This window comes from Python bivittatus, unplaced genomic scaffold, assembly GCF_059951505.1.
Source record: "Python bivittatus isolate LINGU-HERP-01145 unplaced genomic scaffold, Pbiv_v1 ctg000480_np1212, whole genome shotgun sequence".
In the NCBI taxonomy this organism is placed as follows: domain Eukaryota; kingdom Metazoa; phylum Chordata; class Lepidosauria; order Squamata; family Pythonidae; genus Python; species Python bivittatus.
Window position 1 is genome coordinate 66991842 of NW_028277075.1, and position 25490 is coordinate 67017331.

The 25490-nt window shown below is 38.7% G+C and overlaps 1 protein-coding gene across 2 annotated transcripts in view; it reads left to right on the top strand.

Moving 5' to 3' along the window:
• The first annotated feature begins 13585 nt into the window (after positions 1 to 13585).
• Positions 13586 to 25490, top strand: part of SIGIRR (single Ig and TIR domain containing) — a 37269-nt gene continuing 25364 nt past the window's right edge. The window contains exons 1-3 of one of the 2 annotated variants that reach the window (XM_007428222.4): positions 13586 to 13755; positions 21082 to 21225; positions 24196 to 24385. In XM_007428222.4, coding sequence (XP_007428284.1) covers positions 21219 to 21225; positions 24196 to 24385 — 197 coding nt within the window. In that variant the 5' untranslated portion in view covers positions 13586 to 13755; positions 21082 to 21218. Of the gene's footprint in view, positions 13756 to 13797; positions 13913 to 20898; positions 21226 to 24195; positions 24386 to 25490 lie in introns of those variants that run through there. The other variant, XM_025166668.2, reaches the window with a different exon arrangement.

Consider the following 25490-nt stretch of genomic DNA (forward strand, 5'->3'; position numbering starts at 1 on the left):
TATGTCAGTAAGGCAACTCAAAAGGTGAAACCAATATATGAGATAGATGCATTACATGCAAAGCGAGATATGTCAAGCCTTACTTTGGTATAATTGTGATGATTATGGCGTACAGCTTATGAAAACCCCAAATTCACAATCTCAGAAAATTAGAATATTACATGACATCAATAACACAAGGATTGGAAATAGAACAATATCGGACCTCTGCAAAGTATAAGCATGCATATGTACACAGTACTTGGTTTGGGCCCCTTTTGCAGCAATGACTGCCGCAATGCGGCGTGGCATGGATGCTATCAGCCTGTGGCACTGCTGAGGTGTTATGGAAGACCAGGATGCTTCAATAGCGGCCTTCAGCTCCGCTGCATTATTCGGTCTCATGTCCCTCATCTTTCTCTTGGCAATGCCCCATAGATTCTTTATGGGGTTCAGGTCAGGCGAGTTTGCTGGCCAATCAAGCACAGTAATCCCATGGTCACTGAACCAGGTTTTGGTACTTTTGGCAGTGTGGGCAGGTGCCAAGTCCTGCTGGAAAATGAAGTCAGCATCCCCATAAAGCTCATCTGTGGAAGGAAGCATGAAGTGCTCTAAAATCTCCTGGTAGACGGCTGCATTGACCCTGGACTTAATGAAGCACAGTGGACCAACACCAGCAGATGACATGGCTCCCCAAATCAACACAGACTGTGGAAACTTCACACTGGACTTCAAGCATCGTGCGTTGTGTGCCTCTCCATTCTTCCTCCAGACTCTGGGTCCTTGGTTCCCAAATGAGATGCAAAAGTTGCTCTCATCAGAAAAGAGGACTTTGGACTACTGGGCAACAGACCAGTTCTTTTTTTCTGTAGCCCAGGTAAGACGCTTCTGATGTTGTTTGTTGTTCAGGAGCGGCTTGACAAGAGGAATATGACATTTGAAGCCCACGTCCAGGATCCGTCTGTGTCTGGTGGCTCTTGATGCACTAACTCCAGCCTCAGTCCACTCCTTGTGAAAGTCCCCAACACTTTTGAATGGCCTTTTCCTGACAATCCTCTCCAGGCTGTGGTCATCCCTGCTGCCTGTGCACCTTTTTCTACCACACTTTTCCCTTCCACATAACCTTCTATTGCTGTGCTTTGATACAGCACTTTGGGAACATCCAACTTCTTTTGAAATTACCTTTTGGGGCTTTCCCCCCTTATGGAGGGTGTCAATGATGGTTTTCTGCACAACTGTCAGGTCAGCAGTCTTTCCCATGCTTGTGATTCCTACTGAACCAGCCTGCGCAACCATTTAAAGGCTCAGGAACCCTTTGCAGGTGTTATGGATTCATTAGCTGATTAGAGTGGGACACTTTGAGCCTAGAATATTGAACCTTTTCACACTATTCTAATTTTCTGAGATTGTGAATTTGGGGTTTTCATAAGCTGTACGCCATAATCATCACAATTATACCAAAGTAAGGCTTGACATATCTCGCCTTGCATGTAATGCATCTATCTCATATATTGGTTTCACCTTTTGAGTTGCCTTACTGACATAAATGAACATTTGCACAATATTCTAATTTTTCGAGTTTCACCTGTAGAAACACTTCAAAATGTCTCTTGTCTGTGCTGTACTCATAATTCCTGGATCATTTTCCCAACCTTCGCATGCCATTTTGATATAGGAACAGGTTTCTTGTATGTCAATTTTTAAGGGTGATCCAGTTTACCACTAAAAGTGATGGGAGGCTTTATTAAGACATTTATTACATACATTGTAAGATCTTCTCTAGACTGTACATAGTTCCTGATCCCACTATTCATTCCAATGAGCTGTTGGGGAGATGCTCTTATTCCAATTATTTTGTGATTGTGTTTCTACATTACCTACACTTTTTCATTTACAGTTTGGGCCAGTAGAGATTCTTCATGCAAGTGATTCTAGAACTGAATATATAAACAGCATTTCTGCCAAATCCAGAAAACATGTATATTGTTACAAAGATAAATTAATTAATTCAATTGTCTTAGAAAATCCTGTTTATCCCAGAAAGGTATATTTACATAAATGCTGGATATAGCAAAGATAAGAACTTATATGATGCATATATAAAAAAGAGGACCTATTAGGAATGTACTTGTTGGAACCTGTGTGATGTGTGAGATGAACTGCAATTGCTGAACTGATTTTAATTTTTATACCCTCTTATGTTTTCCTTCCAATCAAGTGTCTAATAATGCTTAAAACCAAAAGGTACCCAGACTTATAATTGTTGTTTATCTTATGGACTTAAATTCCAATTAATTAGTTGTGTCCATTCCATTGGTAGTGCATAGATCAGTAAAGCAACTAAATAAACATTGAAGTCAATATGTAAGTAAGAATCTGCTACTATATTCCTTTAATTCAGATTGTCTCATATTTCACTATCTGTGAATTTTATTGGTTTGCATTAAGTTACTTGTATCACAATCAGATTGTAAACTGTTTGGGTACAGTTTTTTTTTTTATTTCAATCTGAGCCAGATTCTTAACCATTGATTTCAGTGATCACAATTATATTCTCTGGCTCCTAAAGCCATATTTACAGTTGGGACTTTAGATTCAAAAGATAATACAAAGACCAAATAACAGCTTACTTAACTCTTATGAATTTACAGTGGATGGCAAGCATCTTGCTCCAAAGTTTAATGTTCTGACAAATTCTAAATTTGATTGCAACTTAAACTTGGGCCTTAATTCTGAAAACATTTTGATCAAGGATGTTCTTTGAAAAGTTATGAGTCTTAAAGATAAAATGTAGAAGATAGCTATGGCTCTATGAATTATCTGACCAAGAAGTTTTAATTCAATTTGAAATTCCTGTCTTTCTGATCTTGTGCTTTGCAACTTGTTTAAAATAAGATTTTTAAAAAGAATACATTATTATTAAGATTTTGTGCAATACGTAATTTTGATTAAAATAATATTTTATACAATAAACTTTTAAGAAATAAAAATGAAAATTTTGAAGTTTTATTTTAGTTGGATAGATTTAGCAAGTAATCCTGTATTTTAGGTATGAGTGGACTTTCTTTGGCCTAAAGATTGCATTATGTCATGTGCCCTGCTTGTTGTGATGTTACCACACTAGACAAGGCTAATGTTTTGGAGTGTTTTCTGTGTATTTTTTCAATTTGGGGAGTTGTTCAAGGGGAAAAAAAATTGTTCTCTAAGCCTGGCAGAAGTTAAGGCAATTATATTACCTTTTAAGCTTTCCACAAAACCCCGTTATGACCTTATCCCCTCAGAAGGATTAAGAGCTTCCATACACTGCATTTGGAAAGGAAGTAAGGAAGATACCCACTTCAGTCATAAATGAGGAGTGGAATAGCTCTGGTTCTTTACATATGGCTTCCATTTGGAATCTGGACAGCCAGAGATTTCCATCCCCTCTCATTAATGCAGGAAACTTGGCATTTTGCTCTTTTTATTACATGGATATTTTCTTCAGAGCTCACTTGTGAAATTTAATTTTATTTCTCTTTCCTTCAAATGCATTTATCTTATTTTAGACTAGGAGAACCTAGGAGAACCTTAGAACCTTCATTCTAAGAGAATGAAGATGGTTTTAAGTATACATGTCAGGAAAAACTTAGTAATATTTCTCTGCACAATACTCATAAATCCTCATATTCTTCGTATGGTAAACTATGTTACTTTTTGTTCAGTAGAGTATCAGTGAAGGCCTTGGAAGAAATATTCAGATGTTGTGATGTGTATATATGTACAAAGATCAGAATAGTGCAGGCAATGGTATTTCTTGTGATAATCTATGGAAGCGAAAGTTGGACTTTGAAGAAGCAGAATAGAAAAAGGACTGCTGCTCTTGAAACCTGGTGTTGGAGAAAACTCCGGAGAATACCATGGACGGCCAAGAAAACAGATGGATCATCGAACAAATCAACCCAGAGTTCTCACTGGGTTGACACAAATGACCAGACTCAAATTATTCTACTTTGGACTCATTATGTGAAGACCCAGCTCTCTGGAGAAGGTTCTAATGCTGGGAAAGGGAGAAGGAAGGAGAAGAAGAGGACGACCATCAGCAAGGTAGATGACTCAGTTACAGTGGTGATGGGTACACCATTGGAAGATCTGAAGTGCCAGGTTAAGACAGATTGTCATGGAGGAAATCTATCTGTGGTCGCTAAAGGTGGATACCAACTTGATGGGACATAATCAGTTACAAAAAAATGAATGTTATTAAAGAAGTACCAGTCACTCATACTGTTATTCTTGTTAAACGTGTTTGTTTAAAATCAGTGAATGCATTACATACCAGACTTTCTCACTGTAGTTTTCCACAGTTGGGCTAGTTCTGCTTTTCTAAAAAAAAAAATAGGAAGCCCTGAGGAATTTTTGTTAATTGTTCCTAACATTATTATGGATTAAGCTCTCAGTAATATTTAAAAATTAGATTTTCCAATTTAACCTTGCCATTTTAATGAGATTTTTAAAAACTAAATTTGAACATTCCTGTGAAGATTTTTAACTTAAAATATTTTAAAATCAGAAGCCAGTGTAAAAAACCCTTTAGGATTGTCAGTTGTCAAATGTTAGGTGCCTGTTACATATTAAAGTAGGTAAGATAAAATTATGTGCCAACCAAATACAATACTTCTGTAAGTTTTCAAACAATCTTCCAGGAAAGATTTATGTTTTTAAAAAAAAACTTACTAAAGATTACTTAGATAGCTTATCAGTCTTCAAAATTCTTATAATAATTTACGTGACTTAACCCTGCCTTCAGATTTACAGTTGAAAGGAGGAATCTATGCAACACTGTTTCCAGTCTTTGATTTAAATGCTAGCGTTGACTGTTTAATGCCATATATACTCGGGAACCAGAGTAAATAAAGATTTGCACACCTCCACATAAGTTTCTGAATGACAAAGTAACTGCCGAGATATGGTGGGTAATGACAGAAGCTTTTTGAAAGAATACTCTTATCAGTAGAGACTTGCCTAATGCCCATGCTGTCCTCAGGTATTAGGCAAAAAAAATAAAAAAAAGATAGCAGAGATTCCTTAGCAGAAACCTACGTGGAAAGTGATCACAAAAAATAGAATATTATATCAGCTTTGGAAAGCTAGATAACCTTGAATTACAACTACTAGACAATGTAAAATATCACAGTGGGGAGTTGTCACATAGCTATTCCAGTGTTCAAAATTTCTAGAGGATAATTTCTAAGAGGGGTATAGATAATATGAATGTTGAATGAAAACCTGCCCATCCAAATTCATTTGACTTAAGATATGAAGTCACTTAATATGTAAAGTCACATGACTTGCATTTATTGAAAGGAATGTTGATCTTGTGAAAAACATTTCGGTTTGGTAAACCATATAAAACAATAATTGATAGAAGTCTTTCAAGTGCTTGGACATCACACAAAATGGCTAATAAACTATGAAACCAACCATAGAATAGAATACTCCACCAAAATACAATAAAAGCTTGAGACAAGTATTGCAAATAATAAATCCAGTTCTATCTTTTGTTTGATTTGATAAAAAGCCTATACAAAAGAAAGGTTTTATGTTACCATAACAGAAGAGGCCAAACTTAATCTCATGCTTTGTCATTTCAGAGTTCACTGACCATACAGTAGTTTTAGAAGAATAGTCCTATACTTACAGCTCTGGCAATAGTTTGCAAAGGGCCAAGTACCCTGCAAAGGTTTATTAATGAGGAGAAATGGGAATTGTACAGAAAATTCAAACATTGGCCATAAGATATACCTGTATATTTTTTGAAGATGACTGGAGAGCAGGAATGAACCTGTTCTGAATTCCACGACCCATAGCAAGCTGCGGAATTTGCTCCTAGATCAAACACAGCAATGCTTCTCTCTGAAATTCTGAAAAAAACAAGGCTTATTTATTCTTAAAATCAAGTAATAACTAAACTGCGCTAATAACTTCTTGATCTTATTGCTGTCTTTTACATGTATAGTTTGCTTTTTAATGAGTGCTTAAATTAGCACCTCAAACAGCAAAGAAGGTAGACTATTAAAACTGTAAAATAAAAAGTTATAAACAGAGTAATTCCTCAATCTACTATGTGACTAAAGAAATGTAAATTGTAAAAAGTCAAATCTTCCAAGAGGTGAGGTGTTCCTCCTTGAAAATGGGTTAACAATTACAAAACAATATGTCAAAATGTGTTCTTTTCTAACCTACTGTAGACGACTTCCGTGCTCTGGCTTTCATACCACTTACCTTCCATCTGAATGTAAGCTTTTATATTGAGAGGGTGACAACTGGCATTAACAGTATAGTACTTAATATTCAAAGTTTGAAATCCAGTCTGTATTGAATGAATGGAGCGGAGGTTCATCCTAATCACGTCTACTTTAGTATGGCAACTTCTATTAAAGGCTCCATCTAATAGAGATAGAATTTTTATTAGAGCACATTTAGCAGAAGGAACATCCTGGCACCTGCAACTGAATTGCCATGCAAGAACAGTCACTACTTTGTGCTTCCTCATGTTTTATGTGTGCTGGCAACACACCCAATAACAAGTGGTTTATTTTGGAGGACAACGTTTTTAGTATTGCAGTAAATCTTCCTTGTATGCAGGATTAGTTTGACTCACTCATTAGTGCAAACTATATTAATTTATGCTTGGGAGTGCAGAAGCAGAAAAATGAAATTATAGACATCATTAATACTGATTCTGAAGCTTGTCTAATATATCTTATTCCTTTTTTTACTTTAATACTTTCAGTGCTTTCTATCTCAAAGTAGCTATTGCTGTAGTGATTTTCAAAAAGCCAGAAGTAATTTGCTTATCTCTCATTAGTTATTTGACGTATGGTCTCCAGTACATTTAATTTGTATATGATTGTCAGTGTCAAATAGCATAACCCTTCAGCATTTAGAAAGTTTAATAAATCAACACCCAAAGATGCCTATATTGCTATAGATATATATTTTTTGCACACTATTGTTCCTTGAGCAAAACCTACAAGGGCAGTTTCCCAGTTTTAATTTCTTCTGAAAATAAGACAAGGTAAGATGCTGTATATATTTCTAAACAAACTGAGTATTCAGGTAAAAGGGATGACAATTCTGAGCCCACTTCTAGCTTTCCTTCCCTCCCAAGTAAGATCTCCTCCCTCTCTGGAAATTGTCATAGATTCAATTTGTTCCCCAAAATAAGGCAGTCTAAATCAGTGTTTCTCAACCTTGGTAACTTTAAGATGAGTGGACTTCAACTCCCAGAATTCCCCAGCCAGCCAACACTGGTCTAAATACTCCTCCTTGGCCAAAGTTGGCAATTTTCTTTTTGACAGTACTTCTGGCATACAAAGCTGTAATAGAAAAAATTTGCTTTGGTCAATTTTTACTTCTTGCAATGTGTTTAAGAGGCATGTGTTCCCCACAAGAAACAATTAGCACTGTCATCTGGAAGCAATATATTGGGGAAGGCTAGACTATTTCTATGTGAATTCTGCTCTTGCCATGGACTTACTATTGACAGGCCATTTAGCCATCTGGTTTTAATAAAACAAAATTTTGGGAAGGCTACTGCCAAGATTATACAGTAACTGGATAAAGGAAGTGCACCTCTGAATCAAGAAGCCACATCCACTACAACATCCTTCCGCATGAGAAAATATATTTCTGTCCCAGGTCTAACAGCGTCTTCCATTATTTCAAAGCTCAATTTACATCAAAATCTACAACCAAAAGAAGGCCAGGTCCTATTCATCTGCTCCCCATATTTCTTTCGGAAAGACAAAAGTACCAGAAACCCAAATTATATGAAAATGGTCTTAGGATGTTGGTCCATTGTCCTGACTCTATAGGCTGTTAAATATCTAAGCAGGAACATTTCCTTTACTATATAACTAGTATTGATTGGTAGTTTTAATTCAAGGTTTAATGCAAGGACATTGCAAAGCACATGCTTCATCTAGTAGCACATAGCTGTGACTGAGAATTTACAGAAGTTAGAAACTGAATTTGCATCCCTAGGACTGGAATCCCAAAATAACTCCAAATAGTAGTCAAATCTTGCCCTTCCCATGTGCTGAGAGGGAACAACACTAAACTGACCTTTCAATAAAATCGTTATTATTCTATATATTTGCTTTAAATGAATCTTTCCAAGCCCACTCCTATTGCTTTAACTCAACCCTATATATATTTACTCTGAAAGAAAGCCCCACTGAATTGAATGCTTACCCTCTGGGAACCAAGCACAGGATTAAAACTTGAGCAAGCAACACCTTAGATTAACCCCAGACTCTCACTATCAGTTCCATCGCCTGTATGATACAGCCTAAGTAAATCAGAACGTTTACCTGACTCAGGTGTGCATGACCAGTGCATGCTAGGAGCTGTAGTTCTTTCTCACAAAAAATTTAACCTCTGTGGAACAGCTGAACTGCATTACCCAGAATGCTTTGTCAAGAAAGGTGTGAGGCACCACCCCATGACCTACCTGAGCACAGGGCAGCGTTTCCCCTGGCAACTGAGAAGATAATGAAGACTCCTCCCTGTATCAGCAACTCAAAGTATTGGCTTCGGCGAGCAAGAGGTTACTTTTGGTATATGGTAGGATAAACTGCTTGAAAGAGGTTAGTTGAATGAATTGAGGTATCATGTCTGATGCTATTTCTCTGGCCCAGTAGGCGGGGCTCAGCCATTTTTTGCTTTGCAAGAAAAAAATCTAGGATTTCAGGAGTAGAGATTAGGTAATCCCTCTGGGAGAAGGAAAGAGAGCCCTGCTCTTTCATTCAGGTGTGGGTCTCAGCAGAACAGACTAAATCTGGCAAACTGAGTGATATTAGGATTGCTGTCTCCAATAAACATTAATCTATTTTTGTAGTACAAAAAATCCCCAACAAAACAATTTAGATGAAGGATAATCTGTGTCTAGTTAAATACTAATGGTGTTTATACTATATATTGGAATCTATCTCATATATAAGCATCATTTCTCAGTCCCTTGTTATCTAGTGAAGTTAAGTGGGAGGAGATTTGTCTTTTCTTTAATCTGGGTTTGAGTCAGTAACCTGCTTTAATTTGAAGAACCTTGGAGTTCCTAAACAAGGCATAATTTCCTAAAAGGCTTGGAAGTTGTTCCCACTCAGTTCATTGAGGCTTGCTCCTAAATCAATGTAGATAGGATTATAGATGTTGGCTATGATCTTAAAAACACTTATTCCAAAGTATGTTTTACTGGCAAAATGTAGTTTATTTTTAATGTGAATAGGATTGTGTTCATATTTACCAGCAAAGAATTCAAATTATTGGCAGGGGAAGGGGCAGGAGAGAAGGAAAGTGCATTACATTCTTATCCCATTTATATGAAAACAAGTTAAACTGATTACAGTGATACTTCCCTCCAAATAGTTTTTTTTTTTAGTCTTTATAAACTTTGTGCTTATGTTCTTTAATAGCATACTGCAATGCATAAGATTGAATTCTAAATATGTGTGTTTAAGATTGCAACAAAACTCTTAATTTCTTATTGAAAAAAAGCACTTAAGTACTATTAACTTTGATTGGAGCATTCTCAGTTTTTGTTAAACAACTGCGCTACTGCTTTTGAGGTTTTTAAAATTATTTATTTAATCAATTTATATGGCTGCCCATCTCACAACGATGACTCTGGGGATCTAACATAGGATTAAAAACCCAAATACAACCAAACAGTAATAAATGTACATTGTGGCAACTGAGTTTTCAAGCTTTTTAAAATAAAAAGGAATTGCTCAGTGATCATATCAGATACGTGGCATTTTATGTGGGAATTGCTCTGTTACATTTGAATTTAGTTCATTATTAAGTGAGTATTCCAAATGAAGCAGAAATCTCTGAAAGCTGCTTCATCACTAAGAAAATCAATTAAATGATGTGGTTTGGCAAGTAAGATTCTATTTTCTTCAGGATATCTTGGAAATGTTTATTTAATTATCCAAAAATTGATCTAAAATTATAGTTAATAAACTATGTGATTTAAAAAAAACACTTTGGGTGAAGTTGTGATACTGTTCACTGATTTAGTCTGTTTGTAATTGTGCTTTTTGAGGAATTCTCATCATTCATGAGCTCTTTCCCATTAGCTTCTCTCATGATAGAATCATATTTATTATTCTAAATTTAGTAAAATCTGCTTTCTCCATAATACACATTCAATTACACCGAGTTTGGTTTCTCTTAAAATCAGTAACGCTGGTGTTCCTGCTACTTCCATTTTGTCTAAAGAAGATGCTTTGTCTTCTGTATTGGTTAGGATCAAATGAAGGATATTTTTCTCCATTCTGAGAAGGAGAAAGTTGTCAGCAAAAAAAGTTAAGATATTTCTGGAAAGACATCTTGGCAAAGTTCACCTCCCAGCAGATATCAAGGTAATTAAAATATACAATTCCTATTTGCCTCTGAAAGATCTACAATCTATAGTTCATTTCCCTGGTTGAACAGATGACAGGACACATTAACAGCAGTGTTGGTTGTATGTATTCCTCTGCTTAATACTGTATTTGCTTTTAGGCAAAAGGTCTAGAAACTAATTTACCTCCTCAATAAACAACAGAGCATTTCTTATTAAATTATCAGTATTCTGCAGTTTCCAGAAAAGCAGCCAAATTTTGTGCTATGACAATTGCTGTTAGAAGTTGCTATAGCCAAACAAAATTCAGTTTTGTTTCAAAGTGAGTCTTATGTTGGATGCTTTGTATTTTAACTGTATATGCTTTTGGTCTATGACCAAACATAAATAAATAATAGTAATTCTTCTGCTTATTTTAACCTATATGTTCTCTACAATATTGTCATGTTAATTTACTTGGATTTTTGATGGCTACTTTTTCCTGTAGTGCAATTCCCTTTCTATTTTTTTTTTTAAATTCTCATTGAACAAACTGTATCTTTATTAGTATATTCCAGTCATGAGAGATATCCAATCAGGTCTCCATTATTCCTATTAAATCTTGTAGTAAGAGTTCAAACTGATCTAATTTATTTTTAATATTTTGAATTATTTCTTGATAACAAGAAAGTAATAAAAGGGCTTCTGAATATTTGCACTTCAGAATATTTTTCCCTTTCTGTTCAGCCACTGGTAGTGTATCCTATCCTTAGAACAAGGGATAGCATGACTTAGGAATGGAGAAAGGATACAGAGGTGAGGACACACAGAAGGAAGAAAGGAGGTTGTAAATAACTGATGGCGGAAAAGGGGAAGTTTGGAACTGCACTTTATTTTCTCCCACCTGGTCAGGTCAGACATTTGCAGGAGAAACCACTTACTGTTCATTTTTAACCCCTGTAAATTTATGTATTTATTTGATTTGTACTTGCTCAAATCACCCAGACTCTTAGCAGTTAACAACAAATATATATACTAATAATACATTAAAATATCATATACCAAGATAGAATAGTAATGGAAATCATCAGTCATTCATCAGCATCAGCTCAGTCATCCATCAGCCCTCCAAAACAGTTCAGTTTTTAGCTGCTTCTAGAGGAGGAAAATGTGACACTCCATTAAGAGCCTGTTCCATTGTGCAGGTACAGCCAATGAAAAGCAGTGCCCATAAGCCTGAATCCCCCTCATGCAGCCGTAGTAGGGAATCACCAGCAGATTTCGCCTGGGACATGTGATCAGGTAGGTCAATTGCAGCTGAAGAAGGTACTTATAGGTATCTTGGAGTCAAGCCATGTAGGGCTTTGTAGACTAAAACTAATACTTTGAATTGTATTTGGAACCCAGTAGAAAGCCAGTGTGGGAGCTGAAGGCCTGATGTGATGTGTATAATTAAATGAAATGCCTTTTTAACTCAAAGGCTATTCTGAAGAAAAGAGGGATTGTTCTGAAGATAGAAAACACAAGACTGTGACTTGGGTCACACTAAACCAAAATGTAGTTTCCTTATTTGTGGCTTAGCATATCATTTGAACCCAACTTTTGTGGTTTACAAATAATAAGTTTAGTTAGCATGTGGTATAGTTCTGTCCAATGCTGGTTTATTCCATACAGCATACTTAGTAAACCACAATTTAGCACAATATGGAAACACAATCTGTACAGGTTTGCTTACAGAGTTTTTGCACAAGGAGAGGCAGAGAGGTAGGCATAATGTTAAGGTCAGAGGGAGACTGAAAATGCAGAACTGCAGCTAGCCCCTCCCCTTAGTTTAACAATCAGAATTATAGTATTATCAGGAATGAAAAAGAAAGAACAATAAACACTTCATAACTGCTATTTACCATTAGAGTACAAAGTGTTCTAAAAAGCTATTGTAGTTTTTTGCAACATTATTGATTGGCAACATTAAAGACTACAGTATTACATTTGGCTTGTTATCAAGTGGATTTGTTGAAATATAATCTTGGTGCAACTGAGAATTACAAGATCTATCTTCACCTGAGGATCAGGACTTTCAACCCTGTAGGACTGATTTTGCATAGCTGGAAATTTGGCAGCATATTATAGATACTCTAACAAAATGGCTATTGGGAAAACTTGTCCCATTACAAAATGGCTCCCATGAGAATGCAATTTGTTCCAAAGCACCATTTTACCCAAATGCTTCCTCTATTTTCCCCTCCCCCAAGATGCACTCTGCTCACATTTGCCCTCTTTCTGAGCAGATGGGCACGCTCTCAAATACAGCACTGGATTGTTATTTTTGGATTTTCAGTCAGAAATGAAAATGCCATCCATTTTTTCTAGCTCTCTAACATATCATTTAGCATAGATAAGGTATGCCTTAATAGAGTAAACAGTTTCTTGCTTTTACATATGGTGACGAAGGAGTGATAGCTATCTTTTGTGTATGCTTAGATAAGGTGGCAATTTTAATCAAGTAACAGTCTGAATACAAGACAATGGAGCCTATCGCTTTTTCCAAAATTGTATTTGAAATGTAAAAGCTTCTATGTGAGAGAATTTCACCTTCTGACTAGTTTTCTTCCAAAATTGAGCTGCTGTCATACAGCCCTCTTTCTCAGGGTTGAGAATTTACAGATGTGCTTATTATGGTACATGCAAATAAGAGGGGAGAAGAAGTTTGAATAGAGTAAATAATTCAGCCTGTAATATTACTGCTGGACACAATAATATTATTTACTAATTGTAACGTAACAGTGCAGTTGTGGTCTTATTTTGCAAAGTTTTCTCCTTCATAGAAGCAAATCTCAGTGTTTTTGTTTGCTAATTGCTTGGGGCTTTTTAGTTTATTCCTTGGGATATATTTTTTTTTAATGTTAACAGCTTCAGAATAACCCTTGCCAAGGTTCAGGAAAGCTGACTGGCCCAGTGTTACAAAGCTGCAGTCTTCACAGCTGCAGAGCTCTTGAGAAACTTGCTTCATAGCTATTGAGTAAACTTCTAACTGAATGCTTGGCTGCTGCCAACAGGTTGGGTGGCTTTTATTGTTTTTTTGAAATATTTAGGTTTCATTTTCCGATCTATGCAGGTGGAAATACGGGAGGAGCAATGATAACAGGTAGGAGGTACTGACTCTCTGAAGTACAGGCTTGGAGGATTGTGATTGGGGGCAGAGAAAGAGAACAAGTCATTGAGGAAGGGCATGAGGTCATAAAAAGCGGGGAATACTTAACTGGCAAAGCCGGTCTGTTGGACAATCATGTGATTAAAGTTGTTACAATAAAGGAGTGTACAGCAAGGGCACACAAGAACTCTTGGCCTTTTGAAGATGCCTGCCTGCCTGCCTGCCTGCCTGCCTCTAGAAGTGGAGGGGAAGCCCTAGAAAGGTAATGCTTCTCACTCTGTTCTCCAATTTGCAGGGTATTATTCACGAATGAGCTAAAATGACTGTGAAATTGCTCTCTGTTTGGCCTTTGCCATTTGTCCTCTTGACTTTCTGCCTTGCCAGAGTGGGTGGACAGGAAAGAATGGCAATTTCTCAAGGTAAGGCAGCAGCTGCTGGTGGTGGTGCTAGTGCTGGGGAGGGGGAATCCTTACATATGTGTTTAAGGATAAATATCCTGGATTTCAGTGATAAAGGCATGCCATCAGACTATTCCCCCCCCCCCCCCCGCTTGTTACATGCCCTGAACAGGGTTCCTTTTCTTGCAGTTCTTATTATTTGATCCAGTTGTCTCTCCTTTGTGAACGCATAGTAGATATCTCTTTTTCGGAAGTTATGTTCTGTGTTCAGAAATATTGTTAGTCCTTGAGACCATATTTTGAACTTTGTTTTGACAGGCCTATTTCTATCTTGTTTCTCACAGCTAAGAATAGTGGTCTCATGGCTTCCTAATAGGTTTTTTTTTTTTTTCTGTTACTGTTCTTGACCTATAAGGCCTTTTGATCAAAGTGATTTTTTATTATGAGCTGCCTAATTTATAAGGACATTGTTATTCATTTGCTGTTGAGGTTTTCTGAAATTCTGCTGTCCACTGGCAGATATTACCAATTTCCTGTAGAGTTCCTGGTATTGGACTGATGCCTAATATGGCTGACTGCTCTCTACTTTTGCTGGCCTGGGAAGACTCATCTTTTCCCTTTCCTTAAATTGGCCACATTGGGACTGGAATCTAGTCTGCCTCTAAATGACCTGAAAACAGAGATGATGATAACGGTAGAAGCAAGGTTCTTACCATCAGCATCTTCACCAACAAAGCTGTGCTAGGCTCTATGGAGGCCAAGATGGATGTATTTAAAATATATGTTTCTATTTTATAAGAAAAATATCCTTTTTTGCTTATTCTCAAGCAGAAAGCTAGTTATGTGCTTTGCAAATGGAAGTAATATAGGTGGCTGTGTAAACTAAGTTCATTATATACAAGGCCTAACATGAACTAACTGCATTATTAGAATCAGGTATTTTTACAATGAATTTTGTCAGGCCACTTATTTTATTGGGTGGTCATCTAGAAAAACTTGCCTATCAAGCAAACCCACCTAATGTATTACAGAATTGCTGGGATTTTGCAGCGCACATAAATAAATTATACTAAATAAAAAAATACTGACTCTGTTTTGGTTGCTTTTCTTCTTGGCAACTGATGGACCCAATGGGGTTCCAGAGGGAGCTTGGGGTTATACCTGAGGATCTGCTACACAGTCCAATGGAGGCCCTGGCCGCAACCTGGAATAGGAAGGTGGCCGAGGCCTTGGACAAGTTCGCGCCTGTGCAACCTCTCTTGATCCATCGAGCCCGATGCTCCCCGTGGTTTACGGAGGAGTTGAGGGTTATGAAAAGGATTAAGAGACATCTAGAGCACCGCTGGAGGAAAACAAGGACTGAATCTGACCGAACACAGGCTAGAGCCACTATTAAGGCCTACCTTATTGCAGTAAGAGTGGCAAAATGTCTACATTTCTCCACTCTTATTGCATCTGCAGAGTACCGCCCAGCGGCCCAGTTTAAGATCACTCAATCTCTTTTGGGAAAGGTGGGCTGCGCAGAGGAGTTTTCTGGCATCTGGTGGATAAAATCACTTGGATACGTTCCCAGTTGGATGCCAAGCATTGAGCAAGGCCTGTGGAGATGCTGGGGCTATGTACTTACCCTGTTATCTGGGAACAGTTTGACCCTGTTGGATCTGAGGAAGTGGACAGGGTCCTCTGGCTGTAAATGCCACCATCTGTCAATTAGATCCATGCCCCTCATTGCTGGTTAAGGCAACTCAGGAGGTGACATGTGGGTGGGTCCAGGCAATGGTGAATTCATCCTTGAGAGAGGGAGTGTTTCCAGTGGCCTTTAAAGAGGCACTGGTGCACCCCCTCCTCAAGAAACCATCACTGGATCCCACTGTACTGGACAATTTTCATCCAGTCTCCCACCTTCCCTTTTTAGGAAGGTGGTCGAGAAGGTGGTGGCGTTGCAGCTCCAGAGGATCCTGGATGAAACGGATTATCTGGACCCTTTCCAGTTGGGTTTCAGGCCTGGATTTGGGACTGAAACAGAATTGGTCACACTCTTGGATGATCTCTGGTGGGAGCGGGATGGGGGTAATGCATCCATCCTTGCTCTTCTTGACCTCTCAGCGGCTTTCGATACCATTGACCATGGGTATCCTTTTGGGTCGGCTTGGGGAGTTGGGGGTGGGTGGCACAGTTTTGTGCTGGTTCGCCTCCTCCCTCCAAGGCTGGTCCCAATCGGGGTTGATAGGGAGCGAGAGGTCCAGCCCACGGCCCCTCCTTTGTTGGGTGCCGCAGGGTTTGGTACTTTCCCCGCTCCTTTTTAACATCTACATGAAACCACTGGGTGAGATCATCCACCACCATGGGATGAGGTATCATCAATATGCAGATGATATCCAGTTATATATCTCCATCCCAGGTGGTTTGAGTGATGCTGTGGCTATCCTTTCGCGATGCCTGGAGGCTGTGGGGGTCTAGATAGGTAACAACAGGCTTCAGCTGAACCCTGGTAAGACAGAGTATCTGTGGGTTGGGGGCTCCTCTGTATCTGGGAGTTTACCATCTTTGGTTCTGGATGGGGTTGCACAACCCCAGACAGACCTGGTGCGTAACCTGGGGGTCCTCCTGGTCTCATGACTCCTGCTCAAAGAGCAGGTGGCAGTCGTGGCCAGGAGGGCCTTTGCTCAACTACGTGTTGTGTTCCAGTTATGCCCTTTTCTGAATTGGGAGTCCAGTCAGTCACTCAGGCCCTAGTCATCTCCTGTATAGACTATTGCAATGCGCTCTACATGGGGCTACCCTTGAAAAGTATCCAGAAGCTTCAGCTGGTTCAAAATGCAGCTGCGCGGGCAATTTTAGGTGCCCCAAGGATGGCACATGTTACACCATTACTATGTGAGCTGCATTGGGTCCCAGTTTGCTTCCGGGTCCAATTCAAGATGTTGGTTATCACCTTTAAAGCCCTACATGGCATGGGACCGGGTTACCTGAGGGACCATCTCACCCCATTATATCTACCCGTCCCACCTGGTCAGGGAGGGAGGGTATGCTGTGGACCCCGTTGATGAAAGAATGGCGACTGGCAGGGTCCAGAAAGAGAGCCTTCTCTTGGCAATTCCTCCTATGGAATACTCTCCCCCCAGAGGTGAGGCAGGCCCCAACTCTCTTGTCCTTCTGGAAAGAGGTCAAGACCTGGCTCTGCCAACTGGCATGGGGCACAGAAAAGGGCAACCAACCCAGGGGATGGCTAGCACCTTGAAGATGCTCCCATATGCTAACATCTTACTGACCATCAGCATCTTGGAAGATATTTGTGTATGTGTTTGGATTTTATTCTATTTTTATTGTATTTTATATTGTTTAATTGTATTTTAATATTTATTGCTGTTTTATTGTGAACCGCCCAGAGTCACTTTTTGTGAGATGGGCGGTATCTAAATTTGAATGAATGAATGAATGAATGAATGAATGAATGAATGAGTTCATCAGCTGGGAGATGCATAGCAGCATGAAATAGTGGAAGAGCACAATTGCTTTCTATTCTCCATTTTCCAGAGCAACCTTTCTCAGCTTAGATATCTTTCAGACATGTGGGCCACATTGACTAGAGAATACTGAAGTCTGCTTATCTGGAGGATACCTAGATTGGGGAAGGATGATGCAGAGTAATTTTCTCCTTTTTCCTCATTTGAAATAAAAACATAGCTTGCACCTTCTTTTGAACCAGCAATTTATGGAATTAAATTGTATTCCAATTCTGATATACAGGGGATATATGCCTATAGCTGTGAATATTAAGAAAGAGATAAATTCTGGCTTGCTTTAAATGAAGAAATGTGGAATGGAATTCCTCTGACTGTGAAGTGCCAGTTTGTCTGAATCATCCTTCCATGTATGGTCACAAATGAAAATTCTGGAAGGTTACTTGCAGAATTTTCAGTATCAACATAAAATCAGAATTATGTACTGTTTTACAAGAAGACATTTCGCATGGCAGGCATTCATCTAAATTTATTGTACCAATTAAAAAAGAACAGAGGAAATAATTGATTTTCCTTTCCAGGCTAACTTTCCATGATGTGAGAACGCATAATGATAAACTGTTTTCACAAGAATACTCAGTTTATAAACTCAAGTTTGCAGTGTATGCACTGATGTTTCATGTCTAAAGTTTGACCCAAGACTAGATGATATCCTTACAAGTACTTCATCTTGTTCATATTCAACTGCTGATGAGACTAGCAATTCAAATTTGGCAAACCTCACTCTTGTTTGATCACTACTCTGACTAGTTTTTGCATTCCAACAAATACAGCAGCAACCCCAACATTTATGATATGATCAGAATGACACATGCTTGTATGTGATACTTGCTTGTGTGCAGGGCGTCATGGATAAATCCCACTTGCCAGGACAGCCAACAAGTGCAGTCTTGTTCATTCATGGCAAGGCTGTGTTGTTGCCTGGCATGGTGTATGTTTGGGCCCTGTGACATACTGGAAAAAGATACTAAGTTAGGATACTTGGTCAACTCACTTGAGCCAAAAGCAAGCTGTCATTGTTAACACAAAGACATCAACTCAGGAGAATAAGAATAGAAAGGAATCTCAAGGGGAATTGTTGAAAGAGGCAAGAGGGATATCACCTTCTGCTCCCAGCATCTGTCACTTAAAGCAGCCAGTTCATTCTCCCTGTGAGATAAAGTAGTCTTGCTTTTGTCTGGGCTGTAGCCACATTGTTCATAAGACCATTTCTCTGTTCTTTGAGCAATCTAGTGAACTGAAGGTTAACAGGGTGTTCTTTCTCATTACACATTTCTCTCTCTCCCCCCTTCCTTTCCACTTAAGCTACCTTTGTCATTAATTGCTTTGGGCTCTGAGCTTAAGTTCAGTTACTTGGAGGAGTGTTTCAGAAATTGGCAGAACTTCTATGACAGTGTTAAGTGCTAATTAAAGAAGGTTTAGAAAGTATAACTGGTTTAAAATGCAGCTACTAAAGTATTGGCCAGGCACATTTCAAGAAGTTTTGTGCTATTTATACTGGCTGTCTACTTTCTGGGCCCAATTTGAAATCTAACTCTAACCATAAAAACTTATTTAAGATCAGGTTGTCTAAAGGACTGTCTACATCCATGTGAATGTATCTAGTTGGGTATTAAGATTTGTTTTGAAGGCCCTCTCTTCTGGCTAGCCCTTGAAGGACAGGAGATTCACAGTAATAGCCCTCAGTCATGGAGATAATTTTCTCAGCATGAGATAATCATTTTTATATCCCATGAGGCCTTTTCTAGGTTGCGGTTATATATTTTTAGGACCAGACTGAATTCATCACCCAAAGGATGCCCGGGCTAAAGTGTGCTGTCAGCAGCAATAATTGGGCCAATGATAAAATAAGGTCTCTAATGCTAATCTCTGATCTGCTTGTCTAAAGATCTAGTCAAACATGTTTTGCAGGCTTCTCAGTTGATATGTAAACCAGGAGTGAAAAAAGGAAATGTATATAATCTATGAGCAATGATTTTTCTTTCATTCCAGGTGATTCTAGCCCTTAACCTCCATTTATCAGAGTATTTTTCTAAATAGATATCCACTTTGTAAAGTTAAGTGTTGAGAAAGAGATCTGGAAAGAATTAAACTATTTAAGAGATGTCCTATCAAAGGGATCAACATGTCTGTGGTCAAATCTAGGTCTATGAGCATTTCCCATGGGTGTTTGCAGATGTGCTGAAAGAACAGCACTTCTGCAGGCAGCTTGTTCCCGAGCAGGGAAAGAGGTCTTTAACCAACAGATAAATGCAACATACAGTATTCACATGCCAGTAGGGACTCAGCCCAATTGTAACAATTAAATAAGCTTCCTTAGAATGATGGTGCAGTTCTTGGGGTTTTTTCCCCCCCCTTTTCATTTGTAGCTTTTGAATAGAAGGGAAAAATCATGACATGAAGCGCTGAAAGGCAGGACGACTCTGTAGATGGACTTTATGGAGTAGTTCCGCTTATGAGAGGGCAAACAAGTGGGCTGAGTGTTTCTTTATTTACTGTATGCCTCACTGAGTTCGGCAAGATTTAATATTCTGTTTTAAATATGCATTTTGTAGCAGCTTCAGGTCCTTTTAATGTTATTAGAATTGGTTGGCTCTCGATTATAATTGGCCAGCCATTTTTGTTTATACCTGCTGTCTTCCATGTGCAAAACTAGCAACAGCTCTTGGTAAAGCAAGGATTCATAATTTGAGCTTTTTCTCTGACACTCTTAGTAATAGTTAGTGGCACATTAACTGCAGGATATCAATTTAACTTAATGTCAGTGCTGGCAGGGTATCAATAGTAATGAACTACTATGTATAAATGGCATTACTCTCCTGCCAGTCATAAGCATTTTTGGTGAAGGGATCATGCAGTAACTTACTACGGAAACATATTTATAATCCCTTTCATGCCAGTAGTGGCAGTCAGGAACCACTGTGTGTCAAAAAAAAAAACACAAAAAACCCTCCAGATCTAAAAATAATCCAGAGAATGCTACCAGTACAGGGTTTTCCCCCTTTCTCTCAGTCTTTAACGTATCTGATAATTTTTCCCTCCTTTTTAAAAAATGCTTGTTTCCTCTTTGTTTCTCTTAGAAGGGGTGTGTGTGTGTATGTGTGTGTGTTGGGGAAATGTTGTAGTGGGAACAGTAGAATAAATCATAGGGTTAATGTGCTCTTTGATTTAGAAATGCTTTATTTGCTACTTAGATTGTTTTAAAGATTGGCAGACAATCTGTGGCATAAGCCATTTTACTATCTTGATATCTGTCCATGTAGTTAAAGTTGCGATATATTCTGCTCGTGATGACTGCTCCGTTCATAGTTTTGCTGCTAAGTAACTCCTGTAACGAGTGAATGATTTGGAAGCTTTGGGGAGTTGGTTGTGCTTTACTTGCTGTAAAAGTATGACTGGATTCTACAGCATAGGATACATACAGTAGTTGCTATTTAACTGATGTGCTTTATTGCTAACTTATTTCTTGGATGGTTTCATTAGCCTCCAATTTATCCTGTGTGGACCCAGATCATTTGTATGATCATACCATTTGGATCCGACAAGAGTCTGTTAATCATTTGTTCTGCCCTTTGGATAATCAGAGCCTCCGGCTACTTCAGTCTGCCTCTGACTTCAGTGTCCAGTGGAGCAAAGATTGCCACCAGCTTAACCTCTCCTCCTCAGGCCACCTGCGTAGCACGCTGCAGAATACAACTGCATACCTCACCTTTGAGCACCCAAGGGCGAACGATGCAGGCAACTACACCTGTACCCTCTACTTGAATAATCAAAGAAATATCTCCTTTACTATTCAGCTGGACATGGCAGGTGAGTAAAAGAAATGAGAGAAGTGACCACAGACATAGGTTTTGGGGAGCATGTTGCCTAACCCTAGGAGAAGCAGTTCTACTAGCGTTTTGAGAGAGATCAGTTTTCTATCTAATTTTAGCTTTTACAAGATCTCACAGCTGATCTATACCTAAACCAAAAAACAGGTTTGGCTTGGCTTGGCTTTTCTCTCCTTCCTTCCCTCCCTCCCTCCCTCAGAGTAAGGGCATTGAATATATCTTCATGATCATCTGAGTTGTACTTTCAGCCCTTTTGATCTATCTGTGTTAGTCTGTGACTGATTTAGTAAGGTAAAATGTGTGAGATCCTGTCACTGCATAATGAGTTTTTCCTATCTGATCCCGTTTCTTTGGCTCTGTTTGCAGCAGTGAGTAAACTTGCAGTATGTTATTGCACTACCTCAATTTCCTTATGGAAATTTACTTAATGAGGAAGAGAAGGTGCAACATGTCTGCTTTTGGCAACAGCATTCTCTTGGCCATAATATTTATTTCTAGCCTGTTTTGTGTGTTGAAGTAGGAAATGTATAGAAATTGACATCTGTTTGTGAAAAGACACAAATTTGTAGAGTTTCTTTAAGCCCTTCACTGTTTTGATATTGTACCTGGGGTAGCATAAATAATTGTAAAAACAGATTGCAAACTAATTTGTGCAATTAAAACAAATGACTGAAGAATACTCTGTTGTTATGAGGCACCACTGAAAAGAGAAAAGGTCTTTAAATTTCATTGTAATAATGAGTGATGGAACTAGAATTGTGAGAAGAGATTGGGGAAGCTATAAAAAGTGCTAAGATGAGCATTCCTATTCTGCTTTTGCTACATGTGATATTATTTATAGTTTCTGTGCATACTATTGTACTTTTTCATATATTATTTCTGATCACTTCAGCATTTCTGACTAATAATGCAGAAATAGCTGTGTGGTTGAGCTCTAAATTGAAGTGGGAAAAAACCACTATTTTATTTACTGTTGGTTAAAAGAACATTTGGAAGAGATAAATGTTCCTTTCTTTCCATTCTGTATTATATGACAAATTTTAGAATAAAATGCCACTGTGAAGCACTTCACTTTTCTAAAAAATAAAAATAGCCAAACAAGAATCTTAAAGTTGTCCTGACTTGGCTAGGAATTGGTTGCTAGCATCAAAAGTAGTATTTCTCTGTAATAAAAATATGTGTTATTTTTCTAAGGATTATAGATGGGTTTATGTCTCTGAAGGGACGGGCCCTCTCACTTCTTCATATGCATCCACAGTTTGAGTGTCTGCACTTCTCACAGATTTCTTCTCTCTGTACTATCTAATCTGCAGAATAACATGGATTGACTTAATTTCTGGGCAAATATGCAAATACCTATTTTTACAAAATTATTTCATTTTTTAAAAAGTAAAGAAATAAACGAGGCTTGATTTCTAGCTTTGAGAAAAGAAGGGCTATAAAGGAAAGAGAAATTATAAATTATAGCAAGGCTGGCTACGTCGTATGACACTACTGTAACTAGTTCTACATCATTATCCCCTGGATCCCCTTACATACCTTTAGATGCTGAATTTCAGTTATTTTCCATAGTGAGGTTATTTTCCATAGTGAGGGTTTTTCCCCCCCCTCAAGGATTCTGAAATTATGTAAGGATAAATCCTCCTTTGGGAGCCAGTTTGGTATAGTGGTTACAGCACCAGGCTAGAAACTGGGAGACCGTGAGTTCTTAGGCACAAAACCAACTGGGTGACTTTGGGCCAGTCACTCTCTCAGCCCTAGGAAGGAGGCAATGGCAAACCACTTCTGAAATCTTGCCAAGAAAACTGCAGGAACTTCTCCAGGCAGTTGCCAGGAGTCAACCCTGACTCAAAGGTGTCAGGTTCAGCTCAAGAACCGCAACGAGACAGTCCAGGAACAGCTCAGTTACTTTATTAGCTTACACCTACTAGACAGAATCTCGCCAAACTAACCCAATGACAGCAACTATAACCTTGAATCCCTTAGGGAGGGGCCAGTCTCCTTCTCTTCACTTTCACATGCTCCAGCTGGGGGCTGAGGAGATGCTTGGAATGCCTCTCCCGCTCCCTGCAACCTTGAAGCTCCATTCCAGGATCCTCCTTTCCCATGCCTTCCATCACATTGGCACCAAAAAAAAAAAAAAAATCCTCCTTCATGGACAGGTTCATGTACTGTAGATTTCTTGAGAGCAGAAATGGTTTGCCCGTCCCTGCTTGATGGATGGATGGATGGATGGATGGATAGATAGATAGATAGATAGATAGATAGATAGATAGATAGATAGATAGATAGATAGATAGATCGATCATCTTCCCAATCTAGCCTACAGCCCTAGAAATTCTTGATGGTCTCTCACCCAAGCATTACCCAGATCCAGTCCTGCTTAGCTTTCTGAGATTAGCCAAGATCAGCTAGATGTTGTCCCCTAGCTAGTAAAAAAAAAATGTGCAAAAGTTCCATACATACTGTATGTTATAATGGATGAACAAGCATATAGCGTGAAAGTTAGAGACCTTTATTGGACTCTGAACAGGCATTGATGTTAATTTAGTTACTGGCAATAATAAAGTTAATCATTAATATGAGATGTCAAAATTATTATTGCTTCTTAGAGTTCTGTGTAGACACTTTCTCTCCCCTGCCCTGCCATGTACCCAATAGTTTTTTATTTGAGAAATAGTATGTTTTCTTGAGAATCTGGCCACTGTGCCTTTTTAAAGTCAGATGGAAGGACAGGGGTATGCAATGACACATATAGCTATCCCAAGAGATAGGGAAATCAGTGTGACAAGAAGGGGGGCAGGTAGTTACTAGGATGCAGATCTCAGCCAGACTAGGCTTAACTTATCCTGTTGTATTAGTCAGCTGTAAATAATCAGTTGAGGATTTGTGAAAAGCGGCTGGAAGTTCAGTCTCTTTTTAAAAAAATCTATTTTTGTTCTTCCAACAGATCTTTGCAGTATGCTTCCCCACTTCCTTTATCCCTCTAGCAATCTGACTATGGAGCAAGCTTTGGAAAGTCAAATAACACTGAACTGCACTGTGCAGCTGCCTTTCAGTAACAACTGTGATCTTGACCTGCACTGGATGAAAGATAATCAGTTGTTAGACAATAAAACTCATCCTTCTTATACTCAGTGGTAAGAAAACTTTTACATAAAGTTGTCTTTATTTGGTTGCATAATGGTGGCAGCGAGGAGAATAGGAAGTCTCCCAAACTCTGAAGATCTTTTGAAGAAAATGATCAGCTTTTTATAAGGGCTTATCTAGACAGTTAGCCCTGCTGATCTTCTAGAATAAGAAGCAAGTTTGCAATGAAACTGGCTTTATAGAATGGAAGCTGCATTTGCTGTCCTTATAGGAAGGAATACTTATCCTGAACCTTTAGAAAAGGCACGTGTGTAAAAAACAGAAAGGAGTTTGTTTTAAAATGAGAAATTATTGTATGTCTCATTAGAGAGTGGGAGAATAGTTGTCTTAGTTTTTGCACCTTTAGAAGAAACATGAACACTCCTTCACAGAGTTATGGTGTGTGGTAATGCTCAGCTGCTGAGGAAACGTATATATAAAGTTTGTGGATGACATGGGCTGTATTATATATTTCCATCAGCGTAGTGCTTACCACCACCCAGGGAATCTGGGCATTAGATTCTTGTGAATTCAGTAATAGAATCAAATTCTAAATGGAAAAAAATCATTTACGTTTCTCCAGTAACAAATTGGTACATTTTGGGCCTATCACCCCCAATGCAGCATCTACAAAACTTGTCTGGTGGTTCCGCAGGCCTCTCTCCACCCTCCTTCTCCTTAGCACTTTGCTTTTGTCTGTTTACTCTTTTGACTAGAAATGACAATAGCAAGTGGCCAGAGCCTGGGCTGGTGGGTTGCTTTGCAACTGACGAAACGTAGTTGGGCCCAGAGGTGGAACAGGTAGGGCTTTGTTAGCATTTGGATAGGAGATATCCAGGAAATGCCATGGCTGTAGGTTAGACAGGGAAGTTGAAAATATTCCAGAAGAAGGAAATGGCAAACTGCTTCTGTACTGTTGCCAAGCAAACTGCATGCTTGTGTCCATATAATCATGAAGAATTTACTTTGATTCAAGAGTTATACCACTTTAGCTGCTCGGTAAAAGTTGGAGTGGGAGGGAATGAAGCTTCTTTGCACTGCCTGGTAAGCTTAGAAGGGGCAGTGGGGGAGAAAGCTGGCAGAAGAGGCAGACCAGAGAAAGCCAACAAAGAACAT